The sequence below is a fragment of the Protopterus annectens genome, chromosome 17.part0 (assembly GCF_019279795.1).
Source record: "Protopterus annectens isolate FY-2018-M chromosome 17.part0, PAN1.0, whole genome shotgun sequence".
In the NCBI taxonomy this organism is placed as follows: Eukaryota; Metazoa; Chordata; order Ceratodontiformes; family Protopteridae; genus Protopterus; species Protopterus annectens.
The window spans coordinates 830,877,344-830,899,217 of NC_056751.1; the positions used below are offsets into that span (position 1 = coordinate 830,877,344).

Sequence of the window (21,874 nt, forward strand, 5' to 3'; positions counted from 1 at the left end):
CAAAACTCGGACCAAACCACAAGAGGAGGGGGAGTATCCATATTCATCAAAGATACCCATACCTCCAGGCTAGAGGCACTGCACGAAGCATCTGAGACCATCCATGTGCAACTAACAGTGGGCAAAACTGCCTTCCAGTTTGTAGACTGCTACAGACCACCCTCCCAAACTCAGGAACCCCACTCGGCTTTCCTGAAGACACTGGAGAATATGAAGGTCTCTCCAAACACCACTATATTGGGTGACTTTAACTACCCAAACATAGACTGGGAGCACTACTCAAGCCCCAACAGCCTAGCCCAACGGTTCCTAGAATTTATAAACTCAAATGCTATGGAACAACTGGTCACCACTCCCACAAGAGGGGAAAACATATTGGACCTGATCATCACCAACATGGGGACTCTATGTTCCATACCAGAGGTATACCCCTCATTGGTAAGATCTGACCATAAATTAATCACTATGGACATCCATATCCCGTCCCCACCCCGAGCAAAGGAAACCATGGTCAAAAACTTCTCAAAAGCAAACTTCCCACTTCTCAAAACCGAGGTAGAATCCTTCAAAGCCCCAGGGCCAGTGGAAAATACGGCCCAAACTGCAGAATCCTTTACAAACGCATTCTATGGATACCTACAGGAATGCATGGATCGTGCTATCCCAAATAAAACCAAGACACACTCCTCCAAAGGCAGGAGACCTGTCTGGTGGACCCCAGCCATAAGTAAGCTGTACAACAGAAGGAGGAAGCTACTACATGATAGAGCAAAATCCCTGAAAGGTAAGGTAACTCTGATCAGTACTAGCAAGAAACTATGATCCCTCATAAAATCATCTAAGGCTAGCTTCGAAAGATAAATTGCACAAGACGCTAAAGATAATCACAAGGCTTTCTTTAGTTATGTCAGAAACCTGGGTGGAAACCCCCAGATATGCTCTGAGTTAGTGCAAAATGACAAAAAATACACTGAACCCACAGACATTGACAACATCCTGGCAGACAGGTTCAGTGCAAACTTCTCCCCCCCCCCCCCCAAATGAGCAAATGACTATCTCAACAGAGTGTAGCCTCCCTGACATCACAGATGCACAGGTGAGAGCTGCCCTCTCCAAAGCAAAAAACACAGCATCAGTGGGACCGGACGGTGTCCCGGCTGCTTACATGAGCTCCAAGAAGAACTGAACCCTCACTTAAAATCACTGTTCAGTCTCAGCCTTACAACAGGATATGTACCCAAAAAATGGTGTACAGCAACAGTGGTCACACTCCATAAAGGTGGTGCCACAACGGACCCCGGAAACTATCACCCTATAAGCCTAACTAGCCTGGTCTGCAAAGCTATGGAGCATATCGTCATGGAACTCATAAACGAAGACATTGGGAACCTTCAAACACTGGATCCTACCCAATTCGGCTTTGTTAAGGGCAGATCTTGCCTCTTGAACCTGGTCAATTTCTTTGAAACAGCCACCAAGGCCATAGACGAAGGGAAGGTAGTCCACACAGCCTACCTTGACCTTGCAAAAGCCTTCGAGAAAATACCCCAATCGGGCATCATAAATAAGCTCACCAGCTTAAATATCAACCCCTATGTCACAAGATGGGTTGCAAACTGGCTTAGGGATAGAACCCACATGGTCAGAATTGCAGGTGCCATGTCAGACTCTAAACCAGTTACAAGTGGCGTCCCACAAGGCTCAGTCCTGGGACCTCTCTTGTTCGGTATATATTTCTCTGAGGTACAGGCTAACACAGGAGGACTATGGCTGACAAAGTTTGCAGATGACTGCAAACTGGGGGCCATAATCGACTCGCCGGCTGACACAAGCATCCTCCAAAAAGGTCTCACAGAGACGGATAACTGGTGCCAGAGCCATGGCCTAAAACTAAATGCCAAAAAGTGCATAGTCATCCCCTTTGGGAAAAACAAAGTGCCCACAAATTACCACATGGGTGGTAATCCATTAAGTACAGAAGAAGTAATTAGGGATTTGGGGACCCAAGTAGATTGCAATCTCTCGTTTGACAATCACATTGCCAAAGTGGTTAGAAAGACATTCTATATATCCCACCTTAACAAGAAGGGGTTCACATCTAGAGCAAGAGAGGTCATTGTGCCCCTCTACTCATCACTCATCAGGCCCATAATTGAATACAATGCCCCATTTGGGATGTACCTTACCCGACACCTGCTACAACTTGAAAGACACCAAGAGTACCTCACCAAGAGGATCAAGGGACTCAAACAGATGCCCTACGCAGTTAGGCTAAAGAAACTCCAGCTCTACTCAGTTGCTTACCGCCTACTCAGAGGCGATCCGTGCCTGACGTATAAAGCCATGTCCAACCCAGAATTAATGGACATGTTCCACCTCAAGAAATCCAAATCCATCAGAACTACACGGTCCAGTGACTTAAACCTCAGCACAGAAATAAATAGAACATGCTGGAGGGACAGATTCATATCCCAGAGGCTGCCCTCACTCTGGAACAAAATCCCAATCCATGTCAGACAGAGCCCCTCAATGACCCTCTTCAAGAAGAATCTTGACGTTTGGATGGGAGATCGTAAATTTACCCCTGGGATCTCTTCTGTGTCACTGCTAGACAGAGGCACGGTAAACTAACCTTAAATGGGCTATATTCTGTGACCTACTATACAGACGCACAGTCAACTAATCTAAGAAGGGTGGCGAAAGCCAAACACACTCTGGCTAGGCTTGTAAATGCTCTAGGGCAGATAGCTTAGTATCAACCTATGAACCTAAGAATCCATTCCTTCAGCCTCTCCTCTTGAGGATTATTCTTTTGGGGAAACCCTGCATACCATAAGGGAGCATTTCCACTGGGAGAGCCAAGATTACTCTGAATCTAAGAAAAGGCTCAGAGACTTTCTGTTACTTCCTCAGCACAGACCCCTTGCTATTCCACCTGTTTTAGACATTGTAGATGATGTATTTTCAGAGTCCGGCCTGTCCCCTGACTCTTTACCCCCTGCACTTGCTAAGCCAGACAGATACTACAGGGTCCCAGATTCTCACAAATTCCTATATAAAAACCCCGCTGCTGACCCAGAAACTATATCTCAGGGTCCCAAAGAGGTCAAAGCTTCCACTGCAAAAAACCCTGTCCCCTCTGATAGGGATTCCAGGGCACTGGGCAGATGGGGGAAAAAAGTTTACACTTCTGCTACCTTGGCTGTAAGGGCTTTAAATTGTCAGTTTCATATGCTTAAATGTCAGCAATACTTAATGCCACTGCTTAAACAGAAAATGTTGACAAACTCTGAATGTTCAGAGAACAAGGAAATGCAGGATTTATTGCATGCAGCTGAACAAGTGGGAAAGCATACTTTGCAATGTGGTTATGATTCACTGGAGGCCTCTTGCAGGGCCGCTGTTACAGGTTCTGTTATTAGAAGGCATGCTTGATTAAAAGAACAAAATCTGCCTGATCACGTTAAAGCAAAATTATTAGGTGCCCCATTACAGCATGATACTTTGTTTGGTGCTAAAGCAGAAGAGGTGTTAAAGAAAATGGAGGATAAAGTGAAATCCATGCAGACATTTAAGGATTTCTTACAGGTACAGCCACCCAGATTTAGCAGGAACTGGCCTTCTAAAAATTGGTCCTTTCCAGTGTCAAGACAGACCACAAAGAGGCAGATACAGACGTCCCAGAGGCAGATCTCAGCCCGAAGGCTCATACAGGCCTAAACAATGGGGTGCTCCTACCTCCAAAAGCGGAGAAGACAAATCACAACCTTACAGGAAACAGTCCCAATGACTTTCCTCTGCCAGATCCAAGCACTTTTCTTTTGGCAGCCCCCTTAGGGGGAAAACTAGCACTTTTTTCATCAAATTGGAAAATGGTTACCCAAGACAAATGGGTCTTGAACATAGTGTCCCAAGGCTACAGGTTCCATTTTCACACCCTACCAAGGGCAAAAGGTATGCCAGACATGCCACACAATCAATGGGCAGAGGCACAAAAGCAAATTACAGCCCTCATGGACATGAGGGCCATTCAACAAGTACCACAACAAGAGCAGGGGCAAGGATTTTACTCCAGACTTTTCTTAATGCCCAGAAAGGACAAAACCTGGAGACCAATACTGGACCTGTCTATACTAAACATGTTTCTGGAGGTTCCAAAATTCAAGATGTTGACTCTACAGCAACTACTGCCCATGCTGGGCAAGAAGGCTTGGCTCGTAACTTTGGACCTAAAGAGGCATACCTGCATGTCCCAATCAGACAATCTTGCAGAAGATACCTCAGATTCATAGCTGGCTCAATGCACTACCAATTCTCTGCACTGCCCTTTGGCTTATCTACTGCGCCCAGGGTCTTCACAAAATGCCTGGCACCAGTAATTGCATTTTGCAGACAAAGAGGAATTCAAATATATCCCTACTTGGACGACTGCCTTATTCAAGCAGAGAACAAAGACATTCTTCTAAAGCATCTGGCGTTTGTAAAAAGATTACTAATTTGCCTAGGGTACACAGTAAACGAAAAGAAATCAAAACTAGCACCCTCTCAAGAGATAATATTCCTGGGTGCAAGCTTAAATACAACTGCCCAGATGGCTTATCTCACGCCAGACAAACAAAAGCAACTGACTTCTTACTTCAAAAAGTTGGCAACAAAGACCCAGTTATCTGCAAGGGAAATCCTGCAGGCATTGGATTTCATGGCATCCTGCATTCTACTAATTCCATATGCCAGACTGCATATGAGAAAACTACAATGGTATCTAAAAAGTGTTTGGACTCAGCATTGCCACAGCCTGGAGACAGTAATTACCCTCATTCCCTGCCTGCAGCAGGAGTTTCGATGGTGGGCACAGGCCTGTCACCACAACAAGGGTCTGCCATTCACTTTAGCCACAGCCAGACAGACACTGACAACGGATGCATCAGATTAGGCCTGGGGGGCCCATATGGCAGGAAAATGTATTCAGGGCACATGGCCTGCAAGCCAGATGCATCTTCACATCAATCAAAAAGAGATGCTAGCTGTTCAGAATGCCCTGACAGCTTTCAAGGATCTACTTCATCCGGGACAGCTACTGATAAAGACAGACAATACTACGGTCAGTGGTACATAAACAAGCAGGGAGGTACACATTCCTACCCCCTCTGCAGACAAGCAATGACCTTATGGGACACAGCATTGATTTATCAAGTTCACCTGCAAGCATAATTCCTGCCAGGAAAAACAAATACTCTGGCAGACGAACTAAGCAGAAACCTCATGGATCCCCACGAGTGGAAACTGGATCCACAAGTCTTCAGCATGATAACAAGGAAATGGGGATGCCCAGACATAGATCTATTTGCCTCCCCTCACAACTGCCAATTACAGAGATTTTGCACAAGGATTTATCACAAACAAGCATGGAGAGTGGACGCCCTATCCTTCAGCTGGAAAAATCTAACAGTATATGCCTTTCCTCCACTGCCTCTCCTTTCCAGAGTACTCCTAAAGGTCAGACAAGAGAAGCCAAAAATGATACTGATTGCACCAGACTGGCCATGCCAGCACTGGTACCCAATCCTAAAGAGCTTGTCTCAAGGTCCACCATGGATATTGCCTCAAACTTCTCACTTGCTGACCAAACAGAACAATCAGATCCTGCACAGCCAACTCAGGACCTTAAATGGCAGCATGGCAGATAATGTAGCCATTCAGAACACTCCTCTTTCAAAAGCTGTTATGGATGTTATTTTGGAGGCCAGGAGGCCCAGTACCAGAAAATCTTATGCAGAAAAGTGGAAGAGATTCTGCGCTTGGAACCAGGAACAGGGCATTGACACGTATGTACCAAATATCCCTCAGATTTTACAATACCTAACTGAGATGCTGGACAAAGGCCTTTCCTTTTCATCAATTGAAATTCATGCCTCTGCCATTTCAGCCCATTACAATACGGAACCACCTATCTTTTCTTATCCTTTAATAAGGCAGTACCTCAGAGGGGCCAAAAATATCAGTCTTCCAAGGAGAGCACCAATTCCGGCATGTGATCTCAATTATGTCTTGGAAAAACTCACACTGCCTTCTTTTGAGCCAGCCTCAACAGCTGATATAAAATTCTTATCCTGGAAAACAGCTCTGCTCCTAGCAATAACCTCTGCAAGACGAGTCTCGGAGTTACAAGCACTCATGGCTGTGGAACCTTTTATCATTTTTCATCCAGACAGGGTTTCCCTGAGGACAAACCCAACATTTATGCCTAAGGTGGTGTCCAGTGTGGCCCTCAACCAAACCATTCACTTGCCTACCTTTTACCCAAACCCACAGAAGAAAGGTGAGAAAATTCTGCATTCTTTGGACATACACAGGCAGCTACGCTTCTACTTGGACAGAACTAAAGCTTTCAGAAAGACTGAGCAACTTTGTGTCATATGCTGCAGGATCACAAGGAAAGGCTATCTCAAAACAGACTATTTCTAAATGGTAGGCCATTGCATCCGTTTCTGCTATTCTCAGCATGGCAAATCAGTGTCTAAGGGCATTAGGCCTCTTTCTACCAGAGCAGCAGCCACTTCAGCAGCCTTCCTCAGAGGAGTACCAACCAATGACATCTTAGAGGCTGCAACTTGGAGTTCAGTGCACACTTTTACAAAGCACTACCACTTACCTGTTTACTCTAAATCCAGAGCAGGCTTTGCCACTGCAGTTCTGCAGGGCCTCATAGCCTCTCCTAATCCTGTTTAGCCCAGCCAACCATCCTCAGCTTTGGGATTCAACCCAAGAGTAATGACTGCAACAGTGAAACACGATGAACATAGTACAGTTGTGTACCTACCATAAATGTAGATGCTCGAGTGTATTCACTGTTGCAGTCCAGGTTACCCTCCCACCGTACCCCTTCCTTTTGTTGGGGTTTATCTGTACTTCTCTATTCTATACAACCTATGTGGTGTATTTGCTTGTAGATGAAGGAAATGTTTCTTTACTGCATATATGTTTATTGGCATAATATATTTAGCCTACCCTTTTGGGGGCACCTGACATCTGGGGCAAGAATAACTGAAGAAAATGGCGTCAGCTGCATCTTTTATACCCCTGGCGCACTGATGTCTGGGAAGAGGCGTCAGCAACCGACGCAGGACCAGGACTTTGGAATTGAGGCTGACTGCGGGTAGCCTGCCAGCAGGATAACCCAAGAGTAATGACTGCAACAGTGAATACACTCAAACATCTACATTTATGGTAGGTACACAACTGTACTTTTTTCTCCTCAGAGAAGTACAGTTTTCATTTTTCCCTTTCGGCAGATTCAGTGTTTATTAAAAGTTACTGTAAAAAGTGAAACATTTGCCACACAGTCAGGTTTCTAATGTTTGCATAACTCAGGAAAAAAATTATTTCCTTACTTAGATGTCTGATAATAACTCAGACCTAGAATTAAGTATGTCAGCACTTCAGGGCATTTATTAAAGTTGTGTCTTGAACCAAATGCAAGAGTGCATATGAAATTTGCCAGAGGGAAGAGACAAGAGACCGGTTTGAAAAGTTTAAATTTGGCCTTTGATGAATCTGGTGTATCCATATTTTCAGGTGTGCCTGTGATACAGTAGTTGCACGTCAGGTGCAGTATTGAGAAAATGCTTATTCTTGACAACATCAGAGCCATAGTAATTAAATACTCAAAAAAGTTATGTTGTTGAGTCACTTGGGAAATCAACAAGTAACTGAGGGCATTTAGAAATTAAAAGAAAGGGTAGATTTGCAGTCAGCCATTTGTTGTACACCTCCCCTCTCCAGTTTTCAAGGAACTTCAGTATTAGCAAAAGACTTTCTGTAGGAAGCAAGCTTGTTTTTAGAGAACAATATAGTGATGGGCAGTTTATTTCCACAGCCAATATTTGTGTAAATTTCAGCAAAGAAGACTCCAGTGACCACTACTTGAATCTAATCCCAACCCCTTTGTCTGTATCTTTGAAGGCAATCTTCAAAATCATATAGCAGCAAAAAAAATAATTACTTCAGACAAGAGGGTTTTACACACCTTATCAGAAGGCTATTTCATATAGTTTCATTAGACACCTCATAGGATCATAGGAGATTACTATGCTATCGACCTGGCGGTCATTTTAAGCGTAGCCGTTTCAACCCAATGTAATACCTTAGAGGTACTAGTCAGTACCTAAGATTGCATTTAGTGATAACTGCCCATGTCCAGGAGGGTTGTGGGCGCTATCTGTGGTAAGAATGTATGGTGCTTCATCCACTTATCCAGGTTCCTCTGAACAGTGTCATAGAGGTGCTCTGTCTCACATGAATAGGTAGGCTGTTCCAAAGACATGGCAGTCTCTGGGAGATAAATCTGTTCCTCCAGCATGTCCTATTTAAGCTGCAGCTCATATTTAAGTCCCTGGAATGGGTAACCCTAGACCCATTTGATTTACGGATATGCAGTAAGTTCATTAGGTTTGGGTCTTGAGTTGCTCTGTAGGCCAGACATACGTCTCCCCTAAGCAGTCTATATGATACAGAGTATAGTGACAGGGATTTTAGTTGGTCCGTGTAAGTCACATGCTGGAGGTCTTTGATCTTCTTTGGTAGAAACCTCTGAATTGCTGTAGATGCTTAGTGTGGTACACACCAAATGGGGCGTTATACTCAATTATGGACCAGATAAGTGCCAAGTATAGGAGGGGTTATAACTTCTTTTGCAGTCGAGGTGTTGCCTTTACTAATCAAGTGAACTACATGGAAATATTTCCTTACAAAGGTAGACACATGGTGGTTGAAGTTATGGTCATGGTCATCCTGTGATCCTAGGTCCCTTACCACTTCATGGGTACTTCTGGTATTGTTATTGATTTGATAGTGTGAAGGCACATTATTTGTGCTGAAGGCAGTGATGATGCATTTCTTTGCATTCAGTTTGAGACTGTGACTAATACACCAGTCATTGGTCTGTGTGAGAATATCCTGGAGTGTACTAACTTCATTTGGGGATTCAATGATTGCACCTAGTTTGCAGTCGTTTGCAAACTTGGTCAGCCACAACCCTTTAGTTTTGACCTGAACTTCTGAGATGTACATACCAAACAGTAGGGCGCCCAGCAATGACCCATGTGGCACTTCGCTGGTAACAAGTCTGCTGGTTGATGCAGAGTCACCCACTTTGATAGTGTGTGTCTGGTTTGTGAGCCAGTTGGCATCCCATCTTATAACGTAGGGGTTTACATTCAGTTTGCTAAGTTTATCAGTAATACCTGAATGTGGGATTGTGTCGAAAGAATTTGCTGAGTTGAGGTATGCTGTGTCCACAGATTTGCCCTCATCCATGGCCTTGGTCACACTTTCAAAGAAATCCACCAGATTTAACAGGCAGGATCTGCTCTTCATGAAGCCAAATTGGGTAGGGTCTAGGATTTGGAGGTCACCTTTGTCTTTATTTATGAGGTCCATAATGATATGTTCCATGGCCTTACAGATGAGGCTGGTCAGGCTTATGGGTCTGTAATTCCCCGGGTCTGTTGCTAGGCCGCCTTTGTGAAAGGGAATAACTGTAGCTGTTCTCCATTCTGCAGGAGCAAACCCTGTGGTTAGGCTATGATTGAAAAGGGTACTTAGTGGTGATGCTAGTTCATGATGTTCATCGTGCATACAGCTGCAGTAATCACATATGGGTTTTCAGCCGTCAGGCGGTCCCTCGGTCGGCCGAATTCCAAAGTCTTGGTCCGGCGTCGGTTGTTGTCGCGTACTCTTCTGACGTCAGGAAGGCCAGAGTATATAAGACACGGCCGACGCCATGTTCTTCAGTCTTTTTTGCCGCGCGGTGCCCAAAGCAGAAGCAGTTCGCAAGTGCCGGTCGGCCAGCTCCTGAATTACGAAAAATATTTGGAACCGAAGTCTTCTTAAAGCTAAGTACCCCGTTGGGGAATCTTTTCTTGCCTCAGACCGACGTCAGAAAAAGTTAATAATTGTATTTCTTGTGGGAAGCAAATACCGCATAAGGATTTCCATTCCCTTTGCATACCTTGTTTGGGCCCAGACCACGACGTCTCGGGCTGTCGCTTTTGCGCTACCTTCAATAAACGCACTATCAAGCGCCGGGCGGAGTTCGCCCAACACTTTTTGGTAAAGCTTTTGATTATAAAATGTCGTCGGACACTCCGACTACCGTTTTATCCAAAAAACGCAAGGAAAAGGACCGCCAGGCGAGGCCCGCGGTCTCCACCGACACCACGCCGAAACAGGCTCCACGTGGTCCGGTTCTCAGTGAGACGCCTTTGCAGTCCCTGACTACCGACGACACACCTTCGGCGGTGTCTTCTGTACCCGAGACCGCTGGTTCTTCGGCCCTTTCCCAGACTACAACCGAAGCCCCTGCTTATGTCGAACCTACTAATGTGGACAGATCTACATCCACCCATGGTGTATTTAGGCCTTCTTCCTCTTTCTCTATTAAGGCCTTCACTAAATCCAAAGCAGTCAGGCATCACACTAGGCCTGCTGCACAAGGCCCATCTCCTGGACCCATGCCTAAGAAGCACATGCTTAAAATGGCTGAGGATCTTATCACTCTTATCAGAGGTTCTCAGGCCCCTCCGGACAAGAGACCCAGAGTGGAGGAGGAATCTCCCTCTTCTGACCAGGGATCCATTTTATCAGAGCATTCTGATGCTGAGGAACACTCTTATTCCCCTTTTGAGGATTCGGATGCAGAGCAGTCTATTCCTTCTGTATCTCCCCCTGAGGATTTTTCTTTTGGGGAAACCTTGCACACCTTGAGGGAACACTTCCACTGGGAAGGCCAAGACTTTTCAGACTCCAAGAAAAGGCTTAGGGAATTTCTTTGGTTACCTCAGCATAGACCTTTGGCTATTCCCCCTGTTTTGGAGGTACTGGATGATGTCTACTCGGAGGCTTGCTTTAATCCTGATTCACGGCCTCCTGCACCAGTTAAGCCTGATAGATATTATAGAGTACCTAGTTCTCATCAATTCCTCTACAAAGCCCATAATGCAGACCCTGAAACAATTTCTCAAGGCCCTAAGGGAATTAAGGCCTCCACGGCTAAGAATCCACTTCCTGCTGAAAGGGAATCTAGATCTTTAGAAAGGTGGGGTAAGAAGGTTTATACCTCGGCCACCCTAGCCATGAGGGCCTTAAACTGCCAGTTTCATATGATTAAATATCAACAATTCCTGTTATCACAATTAAAAAACAAAATGTCTCAACCTGAACAACCAGATTTAAAAGAGTTACAGGATATGATGCATAGTGCAGAACAAGTGGGTAAACACACTTTACAATGTGGTTATGATGCCCTAGAGGCCTCCAGCAGAGCGGCCGCTACAGGATCAGTCATTCGCAGACATGCATGGCTTAGGGAACAAAATCTGCCTGATCATGTGAAAGCAAAACTTCTTGATGCACCTTTACAAAAGGATGTTCTTTTTGGAACAAATGCTGAGGATATATTACGAAAAATGGAAGAGAAAGCAAAATCTATGCAAACTGTCAAAGCTTTCTTACAGGTCCAGCCACCACGATTTAGCAGGAATTGGCCATCAAAAAACTGGTCCTTTCCAGCCACTGACAAGCCCCAAAGAGGCAGATACAGACGCGGAAGGGGCAGAGGGCAATCACAAGGGTCATATAGAGGCAGACAATGGCAATCTCCAGCACCAAGAGGTGGTGAAGACAGTGCACAACAGTACAGGAAGCAAACTCAATGACTCCCTCATCTCCATGCCAAGCAAGACTCAACTGGCAGCACCTTTGGGAGGGAAGCTAGCACTATTTGCAAGCAATTGGCATATTGTCACAACAGACAAATGGATACTGGACATTATAAACAGAGGCTACAAATTTCAATTTCACACTCTTCCAAAAATGAGAGGCATGCCAAACCTACCACAAAATCAAAGGGTAGAGGCACAACTGCAAATTTCAAAGCTCCTAAACATGAGGGCTATACAAAAGGTACCTACGCACCAACAAGGTCAAGGTTTTTATTCAAGACTTTTCCTGGTACCAAGAAAAGGAACCGACTGGAGACCCATTCTGGACTTATCAATCCTAAACACATTTCTACTGCACAAAATTCAAGATGCTCACATTACAGCAACTTCTTCCCATGCTGGGCAAGGAGTTTTGGCTGGTAACATTGGACCTCAAGGAGGCATACCTGCATGTCCCAATCAGACAAAGCTGCAGAAGATACCTCAGATTTCTTGCAGGTTCAATCCACTATCAATTCTCTGCATTGCCCTTTAGCTTATCTACTGCCCAGAGTATTCACCAAGTGCCTGGCATCAGTGATTGCCTACTGCAGACTTCAAGGGATACAAATTTACCCTTATCTGGACGACTGCCTGATCCAAGCGGACAGCAAACATATACTACTGAAACATCTGGCATATGTGACACGGTTACTGCTTTCTCTGGGATACACCATCAACAAGGAGAAATCAAAGCTAACACCTTCTCAGAAAATAACCTTCCTGGGTGCCAACTTGGACACAAACACCCAGATGGCATACCTTACACCAGAAAAACAAGGGCAATTATCTCAGTACTTCAAAATACTAGCAAAAAGTACCAGGCTTACTGCAAGGAAAATCCTGCAGGCTCTGGGATTCATGGCATCTTGCATTCTTCTAATCCCATGCGCAAAGCTGCACATGAGGAAATTTCAATGGTACCTAAAAAAATCTATGGTCTCAACACAGTCACAGCTTGGAAGCAATTATCCCAATAATTCCCTGTCTTCAAAAGGAATTCCTATGGTGGGCCCAAGCATGCCAAGTAAACACAGGCCTCCCATTCTGCAAGCCTCAAGCAACACAAGTCATAACCACAGACGCCTCCGATTACGCCTGGGGGGCGCACATGAAGGACAGGTGCATTCAGGGCAGATGGCCCCAAAAAGAAAAGCACCTTCACATCAATCAAAAAGAAATGCTGGCAGTAATAAATGCAATCACAGCATTCAAAGACTTCCTGCATCCAGGACAATTGCTCATAAGAACAGACAACACCACAGTAATGTGGTACATAAACAAACAAGGAGGAACTCACTCATACCCCTTGTGCAGACTAGCCATGACTCTTTGGAACTTGGTTCTGGAAAGACAAATCGAACTTCAAGCACAGTACTTGCCAGGGATGGAAAACACACTGGCAGACACTCTGAGCAGAAATATGACAGATCCACACGAATGGAAGCTACATCCACAGGTGTTTACAGAGATAGTTCAAACGTGGGGGAGGCCAGATATAGATCTTTTTGCCTCCCACAGAAACCATCAATTGAAAAGGTTTTGCTCAAGGACCTTCCACCCAAAGGCCTGGAAAGTGGACGCCCTTTCCTTCAGTTGGACAACTTGGTCAGTTTATGCATTCCCACCTCTACCTCTTCTGCCCAAGGTACTTTTGAAAGCAAGAACAGACAAGCCGAGGATGATACTGATTGCTCCAGACTGGCCGAGACAACACTGGTATCCACTCCTGAGGAGCCTAACACATACTCCTCCGTGGTCCCTGCCTCTAATACCTCTACTGCTGACGCAGAACAATTTCAAAACCCTTCACAGTCAGCTGAAGACACTCAACCTCGCTGCATGGAAAATTCCTTAACACCACATCAAACTCTACTCTCCAAGGAGGTGCAGGATGTCATTTTGGAGGCCAGAAGACCATCTACTAGAAAAGCTTACTCCGCAAAATGGAAGCGGTTTTGCTGTTGGAATGAGAAAAGAGGACAGGACCCTAGAAAATTGAACTTGCCTCAGGTTTTACAGTACCTAGCTGAACTACTGAGCACTGGACTTTCATTTTCCTCAATCAAAATACATGCCTCAGCAATTTCTGCAGAATTCAACACGGATCCTCCTTTATTCTCACACCCACTCTTACGACAGTTCCTCAGAGGGGCTAAGAACATAAGACCTCCAAGGAAACAACCAATAGAAAAATTGACATTGCCTCCCTTTGAACCTGCTGCTTCAACAGATTTACAATATTTGTCCTGGAAAACAGCTTTCCTTCTGGCCATCACTTCAGCTCGTAGAGTTTCTGAGCTACAGGCCCTCATGGCGGTGCAGCCCTACCTCATCTTCCATCAGGACAGGGTTTCCCTTCGTACCAACCCTTCCTTTATGCCTAAAGTGGTATCTAGGGTAGCCTTAAACCAAGCCATACACCTTCCTACCTTTTACCCTAACCCTCAAAACAAAGGGGAAAGGCTGCTTCACTCTTTAGACATCCATAGGCAGCTACGTTACTATTTGGACAGAACCAAGTCCTTCAGGAAATCAGACCAACTCTTTGTGTCCTATGCTGTGGGGGGTCCAGGGAAACCCGTTACCAAACAGACCATTTCCAAGTGGATTGGTCACTGCATACGCTTTTGTTACTCCTATCATGGAAAACCTGTCCCTACTGGTATCAGACCTCACTCCACCAGGGCCACAGCCACCTCTACAGCCTTCCTCAGAGGTGTGCCTACTAAAGATATCTTGGAGGCAGCCACTTGGAGTTCTGTACATACCTTCACAAAACACTACCATCTGCCCTTATATTCCAGAACAAGAGCAGGCTTTGCCACTGCAGTCTTGCAGGGCATTCTGACTCAACCCAGTTCCTTATAGTACCTACCACCCTATGCATAGCTTTGGGACTCTACCCATATGTGATTACTGCAGCTGTATGCACGATGAACATAGTACAGTTTTGTACCTACCATAAATGTAGATGTTCGAGTGCTATTACAGCTGCAGTACAGGTTTCCCACCCTCCTTCCCCACTTGGTAAGGCCATGGGGCCTGAAGACCTCTTCATACCTGCTGACTGGGTTATCCTGCTATGTTTTATTTGCTTACATTTGTGGATTTGATTATTTATGTATTGCCTTCCTTTTGGGGGGCACCTGACATCTGGGGCAAGAAAGACTGAAGAACATGGCGTCGGCTGTGTCTTATATACTCTGGCCTTCTTGACGTCAGAAGAGTACGTGACAACAACCGACGCCGGACCAAGACTTTGGAATTCGGCCGACCGAGGGACCGCCTGACGGCTGAAAACCCATATGTGTTTACTGCAGCTGTAATAGCACTCGACCATCTACATTTATGGTAGGTACAAAACTGTACTTTTTAGCCTGTTTAGAAGACAGCCTTGGATGTCATCTGGTCCCATAGAGGCCGTGTTCATTGCCTGGGACAGGGCTTTGAGGACCTACTCTTCAGATATGTAAGGTGGGGGGGGGGTTTGGGAGGGGGTTTGTTGTAAGTTAGGAGAGGATAAAGGAGTGAAATTTTCACCAAACCTATATGCTAGCAGGTTTGCTGTCTCTATGGAGTCAATGTGTGTGATACTGTTGGCAACCAGTATTGCACAAGCTTGGGTCCTACCCTTTAGGTTACGTACATGGCTGTAAAAGGCCTTATGGTTATCCTTGCAGCACTTGCTAGGTTTCTCTCAAAGGAGCTCTTGGGAGGATTTGACAAGTTGTCTTATTTGCCTGTTAAAGCTGATAAGGGTGCTTTTCTATTGTTGGGTCCTTGTCTTTGTTTTCTTGGACAACAACTTTTTACATTTATTGTAGAGTTTGCTGATGCTGGAAAGCCACCATGGCAGCATGATTTTACTTGGGGCTCTGGCTTTGATTCTGTCTGGTACATCCGAATTTATACACTTAAGCAAGTGATTGTACAGTGCTTTAGTGTCAGCTTCTGCGTAGTTACCACTTTCAGCTTGGGATGGGGCTTTAAATGCATTTATACCTTCACATAGGAGGGTATAATTTATCTTGGTGAAGTTGTTTAGTCTGATTTCACCCTTTGTGAGTTCTGGTGTTTGTGTCAGTTCGAAGGTGACTGATTTGTGGTCATGAAACTTTTATTACACACAACCTCAGGATTCAAGGCACATTAATTTTGATGCAGTGTTTTTATATATATATATATATATATATATATATATATATATATATATATATATATATATATATGTATGGGCCTTTGACCCCCATCGAAAAGTAATTTCTGCGAACGGCATATAGATCGAAAATGCCATTATTCAAAAGTGGTGTTGTGAGATCGTGGTACATTGAAGATTGTAAAATGTAACCTTTCCTCACTGTAGTGCGATCTCGGAGTTGGAATTTATATTTAGCAGAGGGGGGGTGTGGGGGGGGCTGCCCCCCAGAGAAGCAATTTCAGTTAATGGCATTTTCGATCTGTATACCGTTCGCGGAAATTACTTTTCGATCGGTTGTCATAGACCCTATATATATATATATATATATATATATATATGGACACACACGCACACACACATGCATATATATATATATATATATATATATATATATATATGTGTGTGTGTGTGTGTGTGTGTGTGTGTGTGTGTGTGTGTGCGTGTATATATATATATATATATGTATATATATATATATATATATATATATATGTGTGTGTGTGTCTGTGTGTGTGTGTGTGTGTGTGTGTGTGTGTGTGTGTGTTTATATATATATATATATATATATATATATATATATATATATATATATATATATATATATATATATATATATATATATATATATATGTATATATATATATATATATATATATATATATATATATATATATATATATATATATATATATATATATATATAAAGAAGGAAGACAATAAGTCCCAAAAACATCAAAATGGATCAGGCTATAATTTCAGACTTTTTTCTGATATCAGAGGGGGAAAACTTGGGAGACCAGCACTGGATTTGTCATATCTGAACAAGGGTGTCCTAAATTAGAAATTTAAAATGGTTATAGTGAACACAGTATTACAATTCATACAAAATAATCTTTTTTCCCCCTGTCATTGTGGAAGGTGCTTTTCTACACTTTCCTGTAAGACCTGCCTGCAGAAAATATTTTGAGATTTCATGTTGCTCATTCTAACTTCCAGTTTGCAACTTCCATTTAATTTGTCCACTGTCTGCAGAGTACCAGCTTTAATTTTCTAGTGTTTGGACTTATCCGGAAACAACTCACCTTTTTCCTTACCTATATGACAAATATTTCCTGTAATCTCTACGTGGATTCAGTCCTGCATTGGTGACAACGAATTTCCTGTCCCCCATGTAAACTTGATCTTACCCTCATGGCTTCTCCTTTATATGTGGGCCATTTACTCAAACACTGGATACCTGAATTGTATTGGAATACAAAGCTTCTGTGTGAACACACCAGTTCTTGGGCAGATTCCAAAAGAATTGCGTTCTCAGTGTAAGTGACTTATTTCAGTGTAAAAACTGTCTATAAAAAGGCTTACACTGGGGTCCAGATTCCAAAAGACCTGCTGCCTGTGTTCATGGTCACTTGCACTGAGAGCAGGTCTTTTGGAATCGGGCCCCTGATGTTCACTTAGAGCAGTGTTTTGACTTATGGATAGATCGGTACAGAAGAGAGGTTTCAACCAAGAAGCATTTGTAAAAAAAAAAATGCAAATAATACTATATATCTGGTTTGTATATTTGTGTAACACAGTATGATATAGTAAATAATGTTATGCTAATTTGTTCCACTTTTTATTCATATTGAGTGTTCAGTTGAAGCTATCTCTATTTTGTATAAGTGTCAGCTGTGTACGTGATGAATGATAATTTCTGATTTTCAAGGATTGCAGTGATGAAGCTTTACAAGCTGTTAGCAATAATGAAAATGAATACTGCCAACTAATGAGTGCAGCACCTGATACTCTAATAGCTACAGTAAAGTTTAATGACTAGATTGTTTTCCTTTAATAGTGTTGTTATTTTCATATGTATCCTAAGTAAAAAACGGCTAGAAAATGTTCAGCAGACTTAAGCATTAATAACTTGATTTATTTTTATTTTGATATTTTAGGTACACTGATTAAAAAGAGGTTTGAACATTTTGATTTGTTAGCCCCAGTACCTCATGCCATTGGACGTGATAACTATAAAGATCATCTCAGTAAATATATTTTTAATTCACTGTTGGTGGTGGTGGTGGTGGTGGTTCTCTCTGTTTTGCTGAGGCTTTTGTGGAATTTATGTGTCACTTAATAGGCTTGAGTCCAATTACATGTATAGCTAGCTATTTACCTGGGATTCGTGTTACAGGGAAGTGTCCATTTTGTACATTATGCATGTGGGTTACTAACATGATATATTTTTTCCTCTTTTTTTTAACTAAGTAATACCTCATAAAGTTCGAGTGCCTGTTTTCGTAGGTGATATGGAACTGCTAAGTAGATAGTTTACTGAAGAGGGAGTCTTCCATAAGTTGATGTCCCAAGCTCTTTCATTTATTGCTTTTCTTATGTTATGCTTGTATTACTAAACTTAAAATGTTCCAGGAATCCCTAATTTGGAGCTTTTTCCCAAATTATATTTTGTTTTGTCTATAATTGTGGAGGTAAAAGTTAAGAGGTATGATCTGTAATAGCTATGTCTTTTTACCAGGGCTGCTTAAAAAAGAGCAATTTAACAGTTGTGTAGTATGTTTATTTATAGTATCTGAAAATACTTTTAGGCCTGTGATATTTCAGGATTAACTGTGGAGGACGATTTGCACATGAATAAAGTGTTCATTTAACATGGAAGGAACACTGTTATATTTTTTCAGTGAAATAAACTGTGGTACATACAGCAGAAGAAGCTCACAGTGAAAATTAGATATTTCTGTGGTAGTCTTTCGAAGTACATACTTTAAATTTTATTTTTATTTAACATTGTTGACCGGGAAAGTCCGACTATATTCCACAGATCCTGTTTTCAGCGGAGGCCCGGGGAGAAATGCTCCAGAAATAAATAATTTTAATATGCAGATTACCTGGGTCATGTACTCATTTCTAACCGAGTATTATGCCTGATATCTAGAGAAATAGGCACTTATCTATTTCTAAAATTGTACTTTGTTTCATTGTGTTTGGGGCAGTACATTTTACTTTTAAAGGCTTTAAGTCAAATTGAAAGTTACATTTTTAAAGTGCTTTATTAATGCATTAGTAACTGGGAGGTTGACATGGAGATGTTGATTTTTTTTTCTTTTGTGTAATCAAAATGAAGTTTGCAGAAAGGCATGATAAACAGATTATCTTGCTCAATGTAAGTGGTTTAAGGGCAGCTATTTCTTAAGGCTGGACCTTTGTTTTTAGGACGATGAAACTTCAAAACCTAAGTGAAACTGTAACTATTTGAAATGTCAGGACCCATTTAGAGAATCTCGTAATATGGAAACTGAATGGCTGAAAAATGGAGTCATACTAAGTAAAACAAGTTTAAAGACGAAGAATGAAATTTGATAATCTTCTCCTGCATTTTGGTCTGCCTTTTTTATTTTGATTTATCAACACTCTGCTTTATCAGTGCCAGCGTTTCAGTAGGGATCCCAGTGAAACGTGTGCAGACTGTCAGTAGAGGCATACACTAGCATCAGCACATGAGGGTAAATTCTAGTTACCTGTCTACCTGAAGTCCATACCTTGGTGTGAAGTCAGCTATATGAGACATGCAGAAGTGTCACTGTATACACATAATGCTGCATTTTTTAGAGCATTAGCTTTAAAACATTGTTGCACGTTATAAGCACTTACACAAGTGCATGGACCATGCTATCCCTAACAGAACCAAGATGCTATCCTCCAAAAAAAGGAAGCCAGTCTGGTGGTCTTCTGCCATAAACAAACTCTACAACAGAAGAAAGAAACTGTTGCAAAAAAGAGTAAAATCCCACGATTGGAGGAACTCCCTGGTCAGCCTCAGTAAGAAGCTGAGATCCCTCATAAAATACTCCAAAGCTAGTTATGAAAACAAAGTCGCCACTGATTCTAAAGACAACCACAAAGCATTCTATAGCTATGTCAAGAATCTCAATGGCAACACTCAGATCTGCTCTGAGTTACAGCACAATGACACTAAATATACAGAACCAACTGATATTGCCAACATCCTAGCAGATAGGTTCAGTGCTAACTTTACCCCCCTCTCACCCCCTAAAGGGCCCATCTTTATACCAGAAGAATGCAAAGTTCCTGTAATCACGGCTGCACAGGTAAAAACCTCACTCTCCAAAGCCAAGAACACAGCATCCATGGGACCTGACAACATCCCAGGCCGCCTTCTACACGAACTACAGAATGAACTGGCACCCCACCTAAGTACCATGTTCAATCATAGCCTCACCTCAGGCTTTGTGCCCATTGAATGGCGCACTGCGATGGTTATCCCACTCCGCAAAGGGGGGGGCACAAAAGACCCCGGGAACTACCACCCCATTAGCCTGACGAGCCTGGTCTACAAGACCATGGAACGTATCATCATGGAACTCATAAATAAAGACATTGGAGATCTCCAAACTCTGGACTCCACACAGCTCGGGTTTGTAAAAGGCAGATCATGTCTCCTAAGCCTGATAGACTTCTTTGAAGTAGTCACCAAAGCCATAGATGAGGGTAAGGTGGTTCACACAGCCTATCTAGATCTTGCCAAGGCGTTTGACACCATCCCCCACCCTGGAATTTTAGATAAACTCACTAAACTAGGTATAAATCCCTATGTCACAAGATGGGTTGCCAACTGGCTTACTGACAGAATCCACACTGTGAAAGTAGCAGACTCCAAATCAGACTTCAGACCAGTGACAAGTGGAGTACCACAGTGTTTGCTATCTACTTCTCTGAGGTACAGGCTAACACAGAAGGTCTTTGGCTAACTAAATTCGCAGATGACTGAAAACTAGGAGCCATAATCGAAACTCCTGTTGATGTGGACATCCTACAAAAGGGCCTCACTGAGACAGATGCCTGGTGTCAAAGCCATGGTCTCAAGCTCAATGCCAAAAAGTGCATTGTCATCCCCTTTGGTAAAAACTCTGTACCCATGAACTACCACATAGGCGGTAGTCTACTTAACACTGATAGTGTGATGAGACCTTGGGACACAGGTGGACAGTAGTCTCTCCTTTGATAATCACATCGCCACAGTGGTCAGGAAATCCTTCTACGTGGCACACCTCATCAAAAAAGGTTTCTCATCCAGCAAAAAAGAGATCATTGTTCCCCTCTACTCATCACTCATTAGACCCATTATAGAGTACAACTCCCCTTTTGGTATGTACCTCACAAGATATCTACAACAACTGGAAAGGCCACAAAAATATCTCACAAAGAGGATTACTGGCCTCAAACAGATGCCTTACGCAAACCGACTCAAAAAACTCCAGCTTTACTCCGTCGCATATCGCCTACTCAGAGGCGATCTCTGCCTAACATACAAAGCTACGTCAAACCCAGAGCTGTTGGACATGCTCCACTTAAAGAAATCCCAGTCCCTCCGAGCTGCACGCTCTAGGGACCTAAACCTTGTCACCACTATAAACAGAACATGCTGGAGGGATAGATTCCTGTCCCAGGACTTCCCATACTCTGGAACAGACTACCTATCTATGTTAAACAGAGCTCCTCATTAGCACTCTTCAAGAAAAATCTTGATGATTGGATGGGAAATAGGAAATTCACCCCGGGGATCACTTCTGTGGTTCTGCTTGACAGGGGCACAGGAAAATAATTTTCTTGGGTGGCAAAAGCCAGGGTACCTTTTTTGACTAGGCTTGTATAGACCCTAGGGCCAATAGCCTAGTACCAACCTATGAACCTGTAAATGTGGAAAAAATGGACCTACACTGGCAGTTACCTCCATTAATGTCTGTCTCTGCTGCTCATGTTTTTCTTCCTGTACAGATTTACGCAGTATGATTGTTACCATTTTCTCATTTATGTTTGGAATACATTGGGAGGTCCTATGAACACACTGCCATGGTTGAGTCAGAGAAATATAATCTTCCTGACATCCTGAGAC

General features: G+C 43.1%; 1 protein-coding gene across 2 annotated transcripts in view; it reads left to right on the top strand.

The window, feature by feature from the left end:
• DENND5A (DENN domain containing 5A) overlaps window positions 1-21,874 on the top strand; it is a 1,739,423-nt gene that overhangs the window by 1,069,006 nt on the left and 648,543 nt on the right. The window contains exon 9 of one of the 2 annotated variants that reach the window (XM_044059112.1): window positions 17,898-17,987. The exons of the other annotated variant lie outside the window; for it this stretch is intronic. Coding sequence (XP_043915047.1) covers window positions 17,898-17,987 — 90 coding nt within the window. The remainder of the gene's footprint in view (window positions 1-17,897; window positions 17,988-21,874) is intronic. 2 annotated transcript variants of the gene reach the window in all.